Source organism: Glycine max, chromosome 6 (genome assembly GCF_000004515.6).
Source record: "Glycine max cultivar Williams 82 chromosome 6, Glycine_max_v4.0, whole genome shotgun sequence".
NCBI lineage: Eukaryota > Viridiplantae > Streptophyta > Magnoliopsida > Fabales > Fabaceae > Glycine > Glycine max.
This window is the reverse complement of record NC_038242.2, coordinates 2,796,914-2,815,019: the sequence shown is the minus strand read 5'-3', so window position 1 is coordinate 2,815,019 and position 18,106 is coordinate 2,796,914. Positions and strand designations below refer to the sequence as shown.

Below are 18,106 nucleotides of genomic sequence, written 5' to 3'. Positions count from 1 at the left end.
AATTGGTAACAATCTAGTCATCTAATCATCTTAACCTTTTAAACTAACGGTCCTCAACTGTTTTCACCACCACAAATCACATTTAGCCATGTTTCACGCTAGTCTCTGTTTGGAAAATAAATATAAAATTTTTCTTTCCACTTTAATTACATAGAAAGTTAATATATATTGAGAGATAAATAAATAAAAATATAATATAAATAGTCATTGGGTAAAAAATAACACAGTTTTTATTATTTGAGTAATGATATATAAATATCTATTTTTTAAAAAAAATATCTAACAAACACTCATCATTTTTTTTTATTTTTTTCCCTTATCACATGTTTATAATGCATTAATACTTAATAATATTTTTTCCTTTCTCATTAAATGTCACATAACAGGTGTTGGTAAAGGATTTTTTCTTTTATTTTCATCCACTAACGGACTGATTGTAAGAGTACAATTGGACTCATCTGCAAAGGAACTTCTTTCCACTACACAGAACACATCTGCACATGTGCAGATACAGATGAAGGAGGATTTTCTTTTACTTTTTGACTTTTTCTTTTCCCCTATATGCATCCCTCCCTATTCTAGTGAAACAAACTAACTGTTAAGGTTGATAACATTGGTATTTTTATAACTATTGTCTCTAACTCTCTATTCCGTTAAAGCCAAAATTACTTATGTTCTTTTATATATAATTTTCTGTCGTCTAAATTGTGTTCCCAATACCTCACAACAACACTACAAAAGAAAACAAATCATACTAATAAAAAGAATTAAAACAAACGAAACACAAATTTTTAATATGTACTTATAGAGAGTGTTTAGAAACAAATTAATTATAAAGAATAAATTGATCGATTCTTCCAAAAAGTCTTCTGAAAACTGACAAAATTAGCTCACTATTTTCTGTAAAACATGTTGAGTCAATTAATTTACCATAAATTATCCAGATGCGAAATTGTTCCCTTTGGCGTAGGGTAGGAAAAATCCATGCATAAAATGAGTATATAGACAAATCCAACAGACTTTTTATTTTTTAATTATCAAGGGAATATATAAAAAAATTATACATTTTTAAGATACTAAATGCTTTTTGTTTTAAATGTAATAGCAATCACTAGGAAACCTATTAATTATGAAGGGAGTAGCATATTTATTGATTATAAAGTCTAGATAAATGTTGTAGTTTATTAAATTAATCATAATCTGAACTGTGCTTTATCATTGAAAAAAAAGAAATTATAATATTATCAATGTAGAATTAAATCCATTGAGAGAAGTTATAATAATGAAATGGAAAGAAACAGAATAGAAAATGAAAGAGTTTCATTTAATTAATTAGTTAAGGAGAAAGAAAGAGGGCAAGATTGAAAGACGCGTAAGGGAGTGGGTCCAAAACAAACAAATGGGTTGTTAGGGGGCACCCATTGATGGCAACATTTCAATGTCTTATGAATGAAACATTCATGCTCTAATTCCAGGCCCCACTTTGCAGCCGCATTCGTACCACACCTAAATTATTACTATGCTCCAACCCGACCCGTTTCCGTTAAAACCTAACAAATGTTTCCTACACTTGAAATTCATGGACAAAATGTAGTATTTCCTAAACACATTGATACCGTCCAATATTTTAATGATTTATTAACGTTTTTTTTTTATTTTCAAGAAATATACTATTAGTAAGTTATATTTTTATATAATTATAATTCCATCACTCTTACGAGACTTAACTTGATATGGGAAACAGAAAAGGAGCAGGGAATAATTTGGGGAGTGGTTGAATAAAAAAAAACTTCCAAATATTTTTTTCCTTGCACTTTTAGTTTAACTACAAACATGCGAGGAAAGAAAATTTTGTGAATCCCATCATAATTTTGGTTCTCCTATATTTGATTAAAAAAAATATAAAAGAAGACTTTTCACTACATAAAAATCAAATTGATCTTATCTTTGTTCTGTTTTTTTGGGATATTAAAGTTATTTTATGTATATTTTTTATTTTAATTATTTACACATATGACATTTTCCTCTATTTTATTTTCTCTTCCACAAGATAACATTAAAACCTTACTTTCCATTATTTTCTCTTTCTTTATTTGTACTTTTTTTCTTGGTTTTCATCCTAAATTATTTTGCACTGATAAAAATATAGTAAAAAAATAAATAATAATTTTATAAAATTATTGTAATTATTAATTCATTTTTTAGGGTTTGTAGCCCATATTATTGATATAAAAAATATAAGTAAGGGAAAGTAACTAATGATACATTAAAAATTTTAAAAAATAATAATTAATAATATATGAAAAACTAAAATAATTATTATTTTAAAAAAAAATGTTTCACGACAATTATTATATGAGGAACTTTTATTATCGCAATAGATTATTGTTATTATATTCACAGAAAAAAAATATAGATTATTGTTATTGTGCGGTGCTGTGGTCCATTGATTTGGTTTGGTTCTAATTCCAATGTAACGGAAGAAGTCGGTGCGTTAGAGTTTGGTGCCAGCTGTTTTAATTAACTGCCCAACTGCTTCCCTTCTTTAGGATCAGCTACAACACAACAATCCAAAACCCATTTATTATTATTTATGCCACGTGGGCGGCTACTATGTCATCATTCCTTCCTCCAAGAACCAAACTGCATTTTAAGCGCGTGCGTTACTCAATTTCTCCCATTTTTTTTTTATTCACCCAAATAATTCTCTCACTTTATATATATATATTTGATTTTCCTATCATTTGCTTATGAAATATGTTAAAGAATAGTATTTCTTTTTGTTATTAAAAAATCAATGTTACATATATCATTTTTATATATTCAACTAATTGATGAATTTCGTTAATTCATGTGATTGATATAGTAATTTAAGGTCTATGGTATCCATGTGTGAATAACTATAAAGATTTGTATTTGATTTTTTTTATATGTAAGATTTCTTTAGAGAAACCATACTTATATATCATGAATGAGATTAGTATTGATCCAATGAATTGAGAGATAATCATGGTCTCTTATTTAGAATAAAAAAGTATTCTTAAAATACTGGTTAATAAATTAAAAAATATTAAAATTATATCAACATACATATAAAAATCATAGGGGATAGTTAATGAATTTGATAAGAATTTTTTCATAAAAAAAAAACAAAAACTATTATTTTCTCTCTAAATCTGAAAACAATTGACTATGAAATTATAATTCTCTTTAAATCTGAAAATAATTGACTATGAAACTATAATTCTTAAGTTAAATGCTAACTAGTGATATTAATTAAAAAGTTATAATTTTTTTTTTATTAAAATACGTAAAATTATGTGATGTTTAATTTTTTTATATCCTCTTATTATTTCCATAATAAATATATTTTTAAAATTTTTTCAATTAATGTAGTTAGCAAAACCCTATTTTTAATACTTCATCGCTTAAACAAATAATTTAATTTGACAACAAATATTAATTAGTGGCAAATGATTGTGTTAAATGCACAAGATGTAGGTTGGATTTTCATCGTCGCCTCAATAAAAAAAAAACTATTATTGGACTCAAATAATTATGAAATGACACGTCATTGAAATAATAATTATATTTTAAGTAATTTTTAAAAATCTAATCACTGTGTGAAACCTCAAAAGGTGATAGTTCTGAAACGATTTTTTTTTTTAAGATGAACGTTAAACATACTTCAGAACTTTTTGTAATACACTTTTATTATTAGATAGAATTATTTATTGATCATGTTAAGTAGTGCTTAATTTATTTTATGACCAGCTTCTATTTTTTAAAATAAAAGCTGAGCTAAACAAAATTCAAAACAAATATTTTGTAAATTAACTTTTTTAATAAAGAAAATTCTGATAAGCATACTTTTAAAAAAGTTAATTCCATGAGTTTTACTTTTTCCTTTTTATTTTTTAAATCCCAATATCCAATGACATATTTAAAAAAACAAATTAATATAAAAGTAACTTCTAAAGATAATAAATTTGTAAAATACTAAACAACTTTAACTTTGAAATTTGAAATTTTAATTGGAACTTTGAAATACTTTTAAAACTCTAGAAAATAAAGTCAAACATTATTTAAAGTTTAAATATTTTGACTTTCCTTTTTATCGGTAAGATAAGGATAAATATAAATATTTAAAATTTATTATATTTTAAATAGATAAAATTTTAAAATACCTACTTAGCTACATGCTTTTTAATATAAATTTTGTAGCTAATTGTTGTTAGTAATTGCATAATCATTGAAAAATATATTTATTTATTTTTATTTTAAATTAATTATTAGCATACATTTTAAGATGGAACATTAGTTAAATTTACTTAATTATTATATATTTTTCTTCCAACGAATACATGTTAGTCCTATGTTGTTAAAAATTCCTAATAACATATTATCTGCATTTTTCAAATATATTTTATAATATTCAATAATTTATTAAATTATCCGAGTTCAATAAAGTTATATATAATCCAATAAGTACAAAAAGTATGACTCAAGTACATTATTTATCTCTTTATTATTGTTAAAATTTGATTTTGATCTTATTTATTTTTTCATGTTTTTGGTTTTATTATTTATTTTCCACAAGTATTTTTTTAAAAAAGATAATCATATTTAAAACACAGTCAAACATTAAATATTCAACATGATATTTTGATATTGTTTTGACTATGTAATATCTGAACATGACATCTAATACTCCTTTTCATCTTTTTTATAAGAAATAATTTATAATATAATTTTTAAAAAAAGTTATAATAGAAAATATAATATAACTTGTTAACACATAAGAATCAAAGGTAATATTTAAGGGGGGAAAAATTTACGTAACAATGCAAGAGGCGAGAGAGTATCACATCATAATCAACATAGTGACATATGCTTGCATATATTAAAATGTCATTTATAATTTTTGTTAATTATTTTTTAAGGGACAATTTCGTTAATTATTAAATATCAAATTAACAATGAAATAAAGTTTTATAATGTTTTTATTAGAATAGAAAGTTTTATACTTAAAATAGTAGAGAATGACGTTCACACAAACAAAAAAACAAAATCAAATTTCAATACTAATAAAAAGACTCAAAGTTGGATTAAATCTAAAACTAAAAGTATCTAAAAATGTTATCAACAAATATTTATGAAAATAGGTGCTTAACCGAACATGGACGTGGGAATTGGTTACGGGTGGATTCATTGAAATTGGTGTGTAAAGTCAGGCTCTAGGAGAAAATGTGGGGCCATTACTATTGGTAGATTTAGAGCTAAAAAGTCAAAGGGATTCAATTTGAATCACGTGAGATTCTTACAGGCTGGAGTGGGGCCTTCCTACGTGGAGGACGTTGAAGTCATCTATATATATAACATAACTGATTGCTGCACAGCACTTATAGATAAAGTTGAGTTGAGAGAGGAGAGAAGAATGAGTTTCACTTTTACATTACAGCTGTATCTTTATGTCCGGCAAAGAAAAGTAGTCAAAAAACTTTCGACCCCACTTGTTCTTCTTTTAGTAATCTTTGTATTAACAATTTTAAAAAACGTTTGTTGTGTGTTAAACAGCTCGACTTTTCCTGTCATGTCATGTTTTAAACGCACCCAACAAAGACCAATTAAATTAACTATTTGTGCTCCTATCCATAGTATTATTATTATATCCAGTTACTATCCCAATTTCCATACTTCACTTATTCAGTACCAGAATGATTTTTTATAATTCAATTCACACCCACTTTTATTTCTAGCTTAATGTGCCTAGCTATCCTCCTCTCTGTACAAACCCACCATATATTATAATGGGGAAATGACGAATATATACATATTAGGGTGTATAGGTAAAAGGAAGAAGAAGAAATAAATAAATATAATGAAAGATGTTATGGAATGAATGATATGTTTGATTCAGAGAAAAAAATGAAAGGAAAGAATAAGAACATTTTAGTCATTTAAATAAATACTGACATTTTTATTTCATTTTCTTCTCATTTTATAAAGAAAACTAAACATGTAAATTTTCAATTGATTTTTAATCATTTCCCTCATCATATTAATTACTAAGTAACCAAACTAAGGAAATATGATTTTTCTATTTTTCCTTTCTCTTCCATTCTTTCCTCTTGTTTTTTCACCGTACTAAAATAGTGTAAGAGATATAAGAAAAAAAATGTAATGTATATGAAAGAGAAGGAAAAAAGAAATAAAAAAACCAAAGTATATAACAGATAAATTTTTATTGGAGGATTGCACACAAATTAAATATTTTTCCTTTAATGTTATTTATTTTATAATTAAGGATCAGTTAGGATTTAAATTCTACACTATTTAGATAGAAGACAAGGACTGTTTTCATTTATATTGATGATTGTTGGTACTAAAGTGTATAAATTTAGTTATGAATCATAATAATAACTCTATTACACTATTACGTACGGTCTCCCCTCTACAGCTGTTGATTAGGGTGGTGGGGAGGGAGGTGTCTGTTCCAATCGTGTAGCCACTCTAAATTTGGATTGTTTATTTGTATTACATACGTGTGAAGTCGAATAATATGTTTCTTATTCTAACCTGAGGATACCTAAATACAGGCTAACTGTTATGAATTACAAGGTGCCAAATTAGTAAGGAGAAGATGTCAGAATAATTAATAGCTAGAATAATACTATTGCAGAAGAATAACAAAGCTTGGAGCCATACTATTATATTATTGATTATACGCCATGTCTGGAAGCAAAAGCAATAATAGTAATAAAGTAATGTAAAATGAAGGTGGTGAGGAAATTTCAAAGAGGAGAAAATGGACAAAGAAAGGAAGGAAGACAAAGGAGGATCAGAGTGTGCCAGCCAGAAAGCTTGGTTTCACAAACAGATAATAGTAGTAGTAGATATCGATATCAATACCAATATCAAATTCAAAACAAAAACAAATGGCATCATAGAGTCATAGTAGTTAGACCCCTCACACCCACCAACTATACATAAACCCAGTTTCCTGGAAGTACCCCTTGTCCCTAATCTCATTCATTTCATGCCATTAATTATAATTATATATAATTCTACGCTGCATGCACCTTTAAGTATAATCATCATCATCACTCTCTCCACACACATATATAAACCCAAACAAGTGAACAACACTCCCTCCTTTGTCCCATTACTAGTACATACATTCCCCTAACCAAGTTTTAAGTTTTTCTCAACAGAATGGAAGCAACCAACAGAAGCTCTTCCTCCACTTCCTCTTCCTCTGATTGCTGCTCTTCCGAGTCCAACCCCAACAAGCCCGACAGAATCAAAGGCCCATGGAGCGCCGAAGAGGATCGGATCCTGACCGGACTCGTCGAACGATACGGCCCACGAAATTGGTCCCTCATCAGCCGCTACATTAAGGGAAGGTCCGGCAAGTCATGCCGGCTCCGATGGTGCAATCAGCTTAGCCCCGCCGTGGAGCACCGCCCCTTCTCGGCCCAAGAGGACGACACCATCATCGCGGCCCATGCCCAGTATGGTAACAGGTGGGCCACTATAGCCCGATTGCTACCGGGCCGAACCGATAACGCCGTTAAGAACCACTGGAACTCCACTCTCAAGCGCAGAGCCAAAGGTATTAACATTAATGTTAATCACGCCAACAACGAAGTGGCTGCTTCTTCTTCCGCTCCTTCTCGCCACTTCGACTTCGAGGATGATCCGTTGACCGCGTTGACTCTCGCTCCTCCTGGTATTGCTAATGGCACTGTGGCGGAGGACGCCGTGCCGGACCATCGTGCCTCGCCGGAGGGGTTTTGGGATATGATGAGGGATGTGATCGCGAGGGAAGTGAGGGAATATGTGTCTTCCAATTTTTCTGATAACTCGGGTTTTCATTAAATCAATCATAATCATAATTGTTATTATGCTTCTTCTTTTTTCTTTTTTTTTTTTTAACTTTAGGCAAATTATTCTGCAATTTGATTTTGCCTTACTGGACTTTGGAATCGGATCAGAGAATTAAATTAAATTAGACCCTTCTGACTTTTGCTATTCATAACAATTTTCTCTTCCGGCGAATCATACTTCGTTTTCTAGCTGATGGGTCTATTTTCTTATGGAGACTTTTGTTTATTATATTTGGGGCAAAATCTATAACGTAACAGTTTGTGGATTTCACTGGCCAACTCACCGAGTCGAATGTTTAAAGATGAATTAATATTCATTGTTGAAGCTGCATAAGTGATAAACAGTACCTCGATCTTAAAGCGAGATTTTGTTTCAATAATATTGATGATTTATTTTTGTTACCGAAGTTCGACCTGGAAAGGATTGGGGAATCAACTACAAAGTCCTAACTTGGACAAATAAAAACAAGCATATATATACAAATGGAGAAATTGAGTCTAATTAATTACTATTAACTTATTAACGATATACCTTTTATGTTTTGATAATTGATATATATCTAGTCTAATTCAAACTTTGCTATTGAATTTGAATCCACACTTCACATTTCGACAAATCTACTGGTACATATATGATTTAAGGAATCCCATATTTCACTGGGGAGAGGGAATGGAGAGAAACGAGAAATGAATGGGTAAATGCATAATTATAGCAGAATAAAATATACAACAGGAGCAGAATCTGGATTTGTCGTTATCGAGACACGCTTTCTATTATTATAAACTCTAATTCTCCTTATTCTGTTTAAATTAATGAAAAGGCCATCCTTTAATAATTATTATTTGAACCGAAGCTCCTCAAGGCATTGTGTCGTTACAAGTGAATATATAACTATAGTTTATAATTTATTTTATCAGTAATGAATGACTATATATAGTTTATAATGCCAGGATATTAGTAATCTATATTTTTTATAATTGACTAAAATTTATTTAAAATTATAAATTTGTGTGGAAGTCTCTTCTTAATTAATAAGTACCATACATTATTTTATATTTTTTAATAAATTTTAGTCAATAACAAAAAGTGTACTAAAAAATATATCACTGGTAATTTAAATGACACATGATCATTTTTTTGAGGTGAGATTATTGCACTCAAACACTATAAGTATAAATAAACGTTTCGAAGTTCATGCCAATACCAAAGACTACGTACAACACTTGAATTTTCCTTGCTACTCATCGATCACAAACTTGAGTTGAGTCTTTTATATAGATATTTAAGTATACATAAAATAGAAATGAATAATAAAATTGCTACATGTGCGGTTACAATATCGAAGATAAATTTTTTCATAAAAAAAGTATAAGTATGAGGAGAATATCTTACACAAATTTCGCCAGTCATTTCTAGTGGTGGAGGAGAAAAAAACCTTCCATTGAGAAGTTATTGGAATGCACGAGAAAGATAATTCATTGACAAGTTATTGAAATAAATACTAAGTAGGTTCTTGGTCTTTATGCCAACCATGCTGGATGTAAGGTTTTATAATAACTAAATTTCATTCGCTCGAAATTAATAGCAAGAACATTTGATCATAGAGGGTCTATATATATATATACGAATTAAAAGAGTAAATCTGAATTAAATACTTAATTTAATTACAAATAGTGAATTTTAAAATATAAAGTTAGGTGATTTTTTACAAATAGTGTTTTTTTAAATAGTAAGGTGATTTTTTAATTAATTACATAATCATTGGATAACTTTTAAAAGATATTTAAACAACTAATTAATTATGGCTATGTAGTAAATAGTTTTCAAAGATGGTGAGGAGTGAGAAACTCTAATAAAATTAGTCTTTAGTAATGACAGATTATTTTTGGATATATATATAAATTCAAGAATAACTCTAATAAAATTAAATCTTTGTTCCCATAATTAACTAATCTGAATTATTATGTTTTAATAAATAAACTATGAGAATGAAAAATAATTCCAGTTAATCTTTGACTAACTTTATTCTTTCGATCTCTATTATATGAGATAATGTTCGTGCCATATGCAGCCAAAGGCTTAGGTATAAGGTCATATATTGTTGAATCTGGAACTAGTTCATTATTAGATGATGGACCCTACGATTCTAGCCGAAAATAGACAAACTTCGTAAAAGCATTTAGAATGCGGCAAGCTATATAGCTAGGGTTATAGGTATGGTTGGTTTATCTTGCACCTGAAGACTGGATCACATGGATTACAATTCAAATAGACAAAGTTTAGTTGAGCTTCCTTGTGTTGTGATTGACAGGGTCAACATTTGGATTACAATCCATATAGCTTACTACTCATATTTAATCTGTTCATAAGTTGCACTTGATCATTGATAAAACGTTAATGTAGAATATGATTATCACTGTTAGGTAGAAAACTTTTGCTCTTTTGTTTTGACTCCTTTTTTTGGACATAGATTAATTCAGATATCACAAACTTGCCTCAGTTATCCAACATAATATTCCCAATTTCCCACCAAGCTAGTATGAACATCATTTGATGGCTTTGCTTCGTGGGCAGTATGATATATATCACAGACTGAGCACCAAATAGATCTCTTATCTCCATAACGCGTAAGTGTAATGATGAACAAGCGTTGCGCCACTTTTACGGAATAATGACACGGTAGTTATTAACTTTTCCACAATCAAAATTTAAAACAGTAAAACTAAGTAGAAAAACGCGCAACCATACTAGCCGGAGAGGAATTTTTTGGGTTACGCAATCAAATCCAAGGTTGACTTAGGGCGTCTTTCAGTAGGCCATTATAACTTCTTTTTACCGATCAAATGCATATTTGATTTTCAGGTGAAAAAATATTTTTATTTAGATAAAAGTGATTCTATCAAAGAATAACGATTCTTATTTTATTTCTATTAATTAAATTTACATTAAAAAACATATATAATATTTCTAATTTCAATTCAAACATAAGAAGAACAGTTTTCCAAGTACAAGGGTATGAGCGTTATTAGTCACCAAAAATAAGGGGTATATAAGTCATTATGTAATATTATCGATGAGCAACCAAATTATAATACAAACAAGGTCTGCACCATCCATGTCACTGTTAGGGGTACGTGTAAAAAATAATTCGGTAAAAAAACTGAAACAAACTGGTTTTCAACGGTTTTAACCAGTTTGATTTTGTATCTAAAATGTCAAACTGAATTAAAAACTGATTCAAAATCAAATTAATTTAAAAATTAATTTTAAACTGAATTAGTTTTTAATCAGTTTTAAATTGATTTTAAGAGTCGAATTGATTTTTTAACTAATATTTGAACTATTTTTTTAAAATGAAAAAATATTTAAATGAAAATCAGTCTGGTAATTATAGAAATAATTTGGTTAACCAAATTAATTTTATAAAATAATACACTTATTTTTTTAAAACTAGTTTAAGAAAAAATAAATTAAATTTAAATTCAGTTACAATTCGATTCAATTGGAATAAACTATTTCCACATCCCTATTAGTGAAAGTGTCGTGTGGTAAAGGATGACCCATAGTTGGTCAGACCAAACAAACAAACATTGGGCTGGCTGTATGCCCAAACAATGGAAAATGCTTGGGGCTCCCAGCATTTTTGTTGGGGCACCCAACAATTTTTCAAAATGTTGAAAATATCCTTATGATATTTTTTGTTATAAATAGTAGCAAGGTTTTTATTTTTTATTTTTGCAGTGCCATTTTTTTTTCGCAAAATTTCTATCACTTAGTGTAACTTGCTTCCATTAAGGGCGGTTTGGAAACATATTTAGTCTCCGGTGGTGTATGTGCGTTTGTGAGGAGTATACGATAATTTTTGGTCAGTTTTTGTCGTCGAAAAAGGAGAGGTAAACAAAAAAAAATGATATGCACATACAGATCAACCATACGGATCAATCATACGGATTATCGATCCGTATGACACATACGGATTGCCAATCCATGTGATTCATACGAATTGCCGATCCGTATGAATCATACGGATTGATGATATGTATGAGATTTTTTCAGAAAAATGTCATTTTTTGTTAAAGAGGAAGAAGAAGAATCACATCAGCGGATGAAGTGGAGGAAGAAGAAGAACCATAAGGAACAATCACGAACACGAACGGTGACAGGAAGAAGAAGCGCCGTAGGAAGAGGAAGACGAAGAAGAAGCACCATAGGAAGAGGAAGACGAACCGCCGTAAGAAGAGGAAGACAAAGAGCCGTTGGAATAGGAAGAGGAAGAAGAAGGCTGTAGGAAGAGGAAGAAGAAGGATGCATGCCGTACGAATGAAACTGTAACTTTATTTATATTATTAGGGTGAAGGACATTTTATCATTTCACCCTACATGCTGGGTGTCCTAGCAAAAAATGCTGGATGCACAAGTAACACTCCCAAACGATGACTTCTCGATATTTCAAAGCAGCCCTGAAGACAATTGACTAATTGAGCCTAAACCGAAAAACGAAGAATACCAAACCAAATGCAGTTTTATTGAACACGAGACAAAAATAATACATCATACTAAAAAAGGAAAATATACTAGGACCAAGGGTGCATTAACATAGCATAACACCCGTACAATGTTTGGCTGATGAGGATCCCGGATCCATTTATTTAATTTTGGAATTCAATAGTGTCAGATGCAAATTACTTAATTTGTTGGTGCAAAGGATGAGAAATTAAGGATTCAGCCAGAGCTTGTTGATGGCACAGCAATGAACTTTGAAAGGCCAGCAATGCAGTCATAAAAGTTGCCTTCCGCAGAGGCAAAGTAATAAGGTTTCAACTGATTAAGTTCAACCTTAAAGCCCTCGCCATCACCCTCAGTTGCGTTACCCAACAGCTTTGCCCCTCTGAATTCGCACGTTATGTAGCTCCACTGGTTTGGTAGTAAGTACACACTCTGAGCCAGCGTCGTGGAATTCCCTGGATACTTGAACACTGCACCTCCCAAAATCAACCCATCAATCATCCAAAACTATATATTATATGCTTAATTAGTGTATATTTGATTTGCGGTTAGAAATGTTGCGACGTATGTTCCAGTGTAAATCAATGGATAAAAACAAAATAAACGTCAACAATAATTTAATCTGTTGACAAAATTACTTTGACCTCAAACGTAACACTACAAAAAATGTGAATGAATGTCTCAAGAAAATTCATCATTGATTAAGAAATTAAAAATAGAAAAAATTTAGGAATATACTGTGACCATAATTTTGACTAATGATCAATCAAGTTGGATAGCAAATTTGCAAAATTGCTAGTAGCTAGTAAATTGATACTAATGAGAGTACTTAGTGCTACCAAATAATCACTAAAATTTGGTGAAAAAAAATTAGTAAATTGATATTGATGGTGGTACTTAGTACTTACGAAGTGTGTCATTGATGTGGAAGGGGCTATTTTGGATGGCCCATTGGGTGTAGTTAGTGCCGGCTTGCCAACCTTGAGAGTCTCCAACCAAAATGGTTCTGGGCTCGCTCTCGGCTCCCACACACGTAATAACAAGGAACACAAATACTCCTTGTGCCAAAATTCTAGTGGCATCCATCTGCTTCTGCTTGATTATCTGATTCGGTGGTAGTAACCGATGCTGGTTGCAGGTGTTTATATAACATGATTCAACATTAATAAACCAATATATTGGCTTCGAATTTCAACTCAATTCTGTTATTTTCGCACACGGGTCGGTATGTGTGACTTGAACTTTTATGACTTGGGTTGAATAGCAGTGGTGGGTACACGGAACAGAAAATATAAGAATCTAGTACATTTTCATATTTAGAAGTCCACATGCTCCTATTGACTCTGTTCATTTATTCTTATCTTTTTTATTGATGGTTAAATTTTAAATGCTCTCAATTCTTCAAAAGAGATAAACGAAAAACTTTTATACCACTCTTATTAGGTAAAAAATACGCATACAAAAATCCAGTGACGAGAAGAAACCAATATACAAAAAATGGATTTTGCTAGCTAAGATCATTCTGAGGTGAGACGTATCTGGAAGAGTAGTTTGGCAAAAATGCACCAAATTGGGTATTAAGGTCGCCATACGACAACTGCAGTCCTTTCACACTGTCTTAGACTTTTCTTTTTCTTCTTGACACTGTCTAAGTCTAGTAATATGTTTTTTTTTTCCCCCGAAGCGAACTAGTAATATGGGTTGGTAACCGTTGATCACTTACAAACTCAACTGTCAACACTATGTTTGGTTACAAGAAAAGAAAGTGGAAAAAAAATGAGATAACTTTTCAGTTGTATGATAGGAAAAAAATAGAAGAAAAAGAAAATAAAGGTGTTTTTTTATTCCTGTATTTGATTGAAAAAAATAAAACAAAAGAAAAATGTATGTTTATAAAATGACAAAAATACTCTAAAATCAAAATGAGTTTTGTTTTGCACATCCATAATAGGACATCTATTAAGGATATTTCCACTTTATTTTACAACTTCAGACTAAAACATTTTATGAAGTTGCTTCTCAATCAATATATAGCACAATATTCATTATCGTTTTATTTTTATTTTTTCTTCCTCCTTTGCCAAGGAGTATAAATTGTGTGTTTAGATTGGTGGTGAGTTGAACTCATCAAGATTTATGAAAACAACAAATAATTGCTTCTGTAATGAAATCATCATGATTTTGCACTCACCATGGTTTTTTAGCACCAAACCAAACACCCTATATAAGTTGCCGTCATTGTCTACTTATGTCTTGATCTTTGCAAACTCGTTTGAGGTGAATTCACCACCTTGATCTGTCCTCAAAGAAGCAATATATGTACTAGTCTCTTTTAGAACACATGATTTAAAATTTCTAAACATGGCAGAATCCTCTGTTTTTTCATGTAAGAAGAACTCTACGTTTTACAAGTGAAATCATCAATAAAACTTAGAATGTACCTCTTGTTGCTATTTGATTATGATTTAATATACTTGCATATATTTGCTTGCACGAGTTGTAGCTTGTTTGATGGGCTCCATAAACTTTTCTTAGGATAGAATCTTTGTGTGCTAAAGCTTCTTTGAGTGAAGGCAGCCCATTTACCATCTTATAAAAAAGTGTTCTCTCTCAATCCCTTATAGCTTAAGTGACCACACCGGCATTGCCAAAGATGAGATTCATTTTCTGATAGCAGTCTGAATAAATGAAAAAACTTTTGGTATCATAGTAGCTAATAAGAAAAACATTTATATTCACACTCATCTATTTGCACAAATAAGCCTTTCTTAGGGTGATACGGTATATCCATTTATATTGTTACTTCTTCTACCCATTTAAATTGTCATTCTACTATTATCATGTTTCACCAAGCTCCTCCTTTGCGAGAGGAATAGAACTCTTGAAGAACCACCTAGTCAAAGCATGGGTCAAAATTTGTTGTGCCATCTCATAACAAGTTATCAACGTGTTAAAAAAGATATGATATAAAACTTGCAACTTGCAAGAAATTTATTTAATATAAGACTGTTAAATATTTAATTTATCTTGATTCTTGTCTGCTTATCACATTTTATTAGTAAAATTCTTCACATAATAAAAGTTTTGCTAATCCATGTCATTAAGCAGCAGTTTAATAATAACGAAACAAGAATACTTGGGAGGCTGTGAGAATGTGACCAATAATATATTGTAAGGTACATAACTAAAGTGTTAAACGACCTCTGTAAAGTGACAGTGAAGCCTGGGATAGTGGGATACTGCATGATTGAGTAGATAGTGCAGCCTTATATATTACAGATAGAAATTACATCTGAAGACTAAATTTTGGTAACTACCTGAAGAGGGTGATTCGATAGGACAAAAAGGGAAAAACAAAAGAAGAACGAAAATTGAAACAATAACACAAGACAACAATATTTTCTTTAAAAAGACACCCAGATGGAAATCAAAGGTTAGGTGGCGATGTCTGAGAAGATTGTTCTGGTCGCTTGGTTTCTTGACAAGTGTGGATGGGTGTTTCAGGAACTGAGTTGCTTGACTCACTGGCTCTTGTGGGAAGTGAGAGGTTAATTCTGCCATCAATGCAAGATGAACATTTTCTCTCTGCCCACCTTTCTACATCGTATTGACCATGCCCCATGATTCTTCTTCCTGAACAAAGCCTTCCAATCATAACAGCAATTACGCCTAACACAATAACCACGACCAGAACCCCAATCACGGGACCAATGGACTCATGTGGTGAATGTTGTGTCACACTCATCGGAGGAGGTTGTTCTTGTTGCTGTTGATACATTGGCATAGTTGACATTTTGACCACCTGCTATGTTGAAATGGTAGATTGATGAAGCAATTGGAAAATAAATAATGAATAAATATAATGCAGAAACAAGGACAAAGAGGATTACTTGGGGGTGGGGTGCTTGAGCTCTGTAGTGTGAGGTTCTTCTTCTAAGGAGCAAGATAAAGATAATTAGAAAAGGACATTGAGATGGTGAAGGCAAAAGAGTGGTGACACATTCTCATTCTGAAATTCTTTTTGCGAAGGATGACCAGATGGGAGTTATAAAGCAGATAAAAGGAGATCTCTGTTGTGTTTAGAAAGAGGAAGGGGTGAAGAGTTTTCCATTGTTTATTTTGAGATCAAACCTTGGAGGGTTTTGATTAGAGTTCAAATGGAAGGAGTTGGGAGGGTTAAAATATATTATTAGCTGAGGGCTGAGGTGAGTTGAGGGAACCCGAGGGACACTAAAAGGACGAAAGGAAAGGCGAAAGAAATCAGAAAAGTGGAATCTTTGGAGAGGAAAAGTGGTAACCCTTTTCTCGAGAAGCCCTTTTCAAAACAACATCGAAGAGCTTTTTCAGGAGTCCGGGTACTGTATGGAGCCATGAGTGAACAACCTTAACAATACGGTAGAAACTCTTTTTTAATTCCAAGTGTGTTAACATCTCATTCCAGAATACTTTGGCTCCATCCCTTCTCAGGAGGAGGTAGGGTATAGGGTAATCACTCAACATGGTCCACACCTAATGTTAGTGTCTTTTTTTCACTTTCTTATGTCTCTCTTGTATGACACTCTCGTAAGTAAATTTTATTTTGATGCGATAAAAAAGATATTTTGAATAAATTGTTCAAATGAGTGTAACAGACACTACTCCAATTCAAATGGCTTAAAAATTTGAATAATGTTTAAATATGCATTTATTTGCATCAAACGTTGGAAAGAATTCGGGGATCAATCTAGAGTATCATGCATGCTTTGGAGATTGTAATGGCCAATAACCATTCCGCATTGTAATACTCATTGAGAGTTTCATGACATTGCTGTCTTGGGTTTCTTGTGTTTAGTCGTGATCTACATTTCTATTACTGTGCTGCTGTGCTCACTCGATGCCAGAATTGTGTTTCATATAGTTTTATATCAGAGGTGTTCATTCTGGGGATACCCCTTTAAATGCTAATAATCCTGGACCACAGTTTTAGATCAAGAGTCCAGAACTTTTACAGCTGTCATCCGTGAACCTGTTTATGTTGCACTTGTATCTTCCGGCACGGGACTTACTCGGGAGTTGTTTTGCTTGTATATTTAGCATAACAATGTAATTTTCATATTATTTTTTTCATAATTGATTTACGGATTTATAATTTCTAAGTTAATTACATATCAGTCCAATCCGTATATGTGGCTCATATGAATTTTTTTTTAATTTTTTTCTTCAAAAATATGTTTTACGAATTAATTTAAAATTAATTATCCAAGTAGGAATCAAACATATGACTTTTGAATTATTAGTATAACATTTTAATCAACAGAGTTAACTCTAAAATTTCTAATCCATATTTAATGCACATGTTTATTTATATAATAAATTTTGTGACAATTAATTTTAATCTAATGATTAATTTATTTACATATATAAATTATAAATAAAAATCATAGATTTAATAAAAATTTATATATGTAAAAAAATACATTATCAACATAAATCTACTAATATATTTTTTGATCTTATTACAATTAATTTTGATATAATAATGTATTTATATATATATATATATATATATATATATATATAAATTTTAAATAAAAATCATAGGTTTAATTTACCATTCATATATGTAAACAAATTAATTATTAGATCAAAATTAATTGTCACAAAATTTATTATGTAAATTTACATGTGCATTAAATATACATTATAAAATTTAGTATTATATATAATGATA

The 18,106-nt window shown here is 30.6% G+C and overlaps 2 protein-coding genes and 1 long non-coding RNA gene across 3 annotated transcripts; 1 reads left to right on the top strand and 2 right to left on the bottom strand.

The window, feature by feature from the left end:
- The first annotated feature begins 7,090 nt into the window (after positions 1 to 7,090).
- On the top strand, positions 7,091 to 8,238 carry MYB124 (MYB transcription factor MYB124). Its single transcript, NM_001248996.2, has one exon. The coding sequence runs from the start codon at positions 7,216 to 7,218 to the stop codon at positions 7,879 to 7,881; it is 666 nt and encodes a 221-aa protein (NP_001235925.1). The 5' UTR covers positions 7,091 to 7,215; the 3' UTR covers positions 7,882 to 8,238.
- Positions 8,239 to 12,394: 4,156 nt separating this feature from the next.
- LOC100810439 (uncharacterized) lies at positions 12,395 to 13,519 on the bottom strand. The gene is made up of 2 exons (XM_003528188.4): positions 13,305 to 13,519; positions 12,395 to 12,866 (listed from the first exon to the last, which is right to left on the bottom strand). The coding sequence occupies exons 1-2, from the start codon at positions 13,480 to 13,482 to the stop codon at positions 12,613 to 12,615; spliced, it is 432 nt and encodes a 143-aa protein (XP_003528236.1). The 5' UTR covers positions 13,483 to 13,519; the 3' UTR covers positions 12,395 to 12,612.
- Positions 13,520 to 15,643: 2,124 nt separating this feature from the next.
- LOC100808301 (uncharacterized) lies at positions 15,644 to 17,356 on the bottom strand. The gene is made up of 2 exons (XR_001388970.3): positions 16,287 to 17,356; positions 15,644 to 16,198 (listed from the first exon to the last, which is right to left on the bottom strand). It is a non-coding gene; the product is annotated as an uncharacterized lncRNA (long non-coding RNA).
- Positions 17,357 to 18,106: the final 750 nt, after the last annotated feature.

Coding starts and splice junctions, on each gene's coding strand:
- LOC100810439 (XM_003528188.4), bottom strand. CDS start 13,482: ATGGATGCCACTAGAATTTTGGCACAAGGAGTATTTGTGTTCCTTGTT. Junction 12,867..13,304: donor CCACATCAATGACACACTTC/GTAAGTACTAAG, acceptor TGGGAGGTGCAG/TGTTCAAGTATCCAGGGAAT.
- MYB124 (NM_001248996.2), top strand. CDS start 7,216: ATGGAAGCAACCAACAGAAGCTCTTCCTCCACTTCCTCTTCCTCTGAT.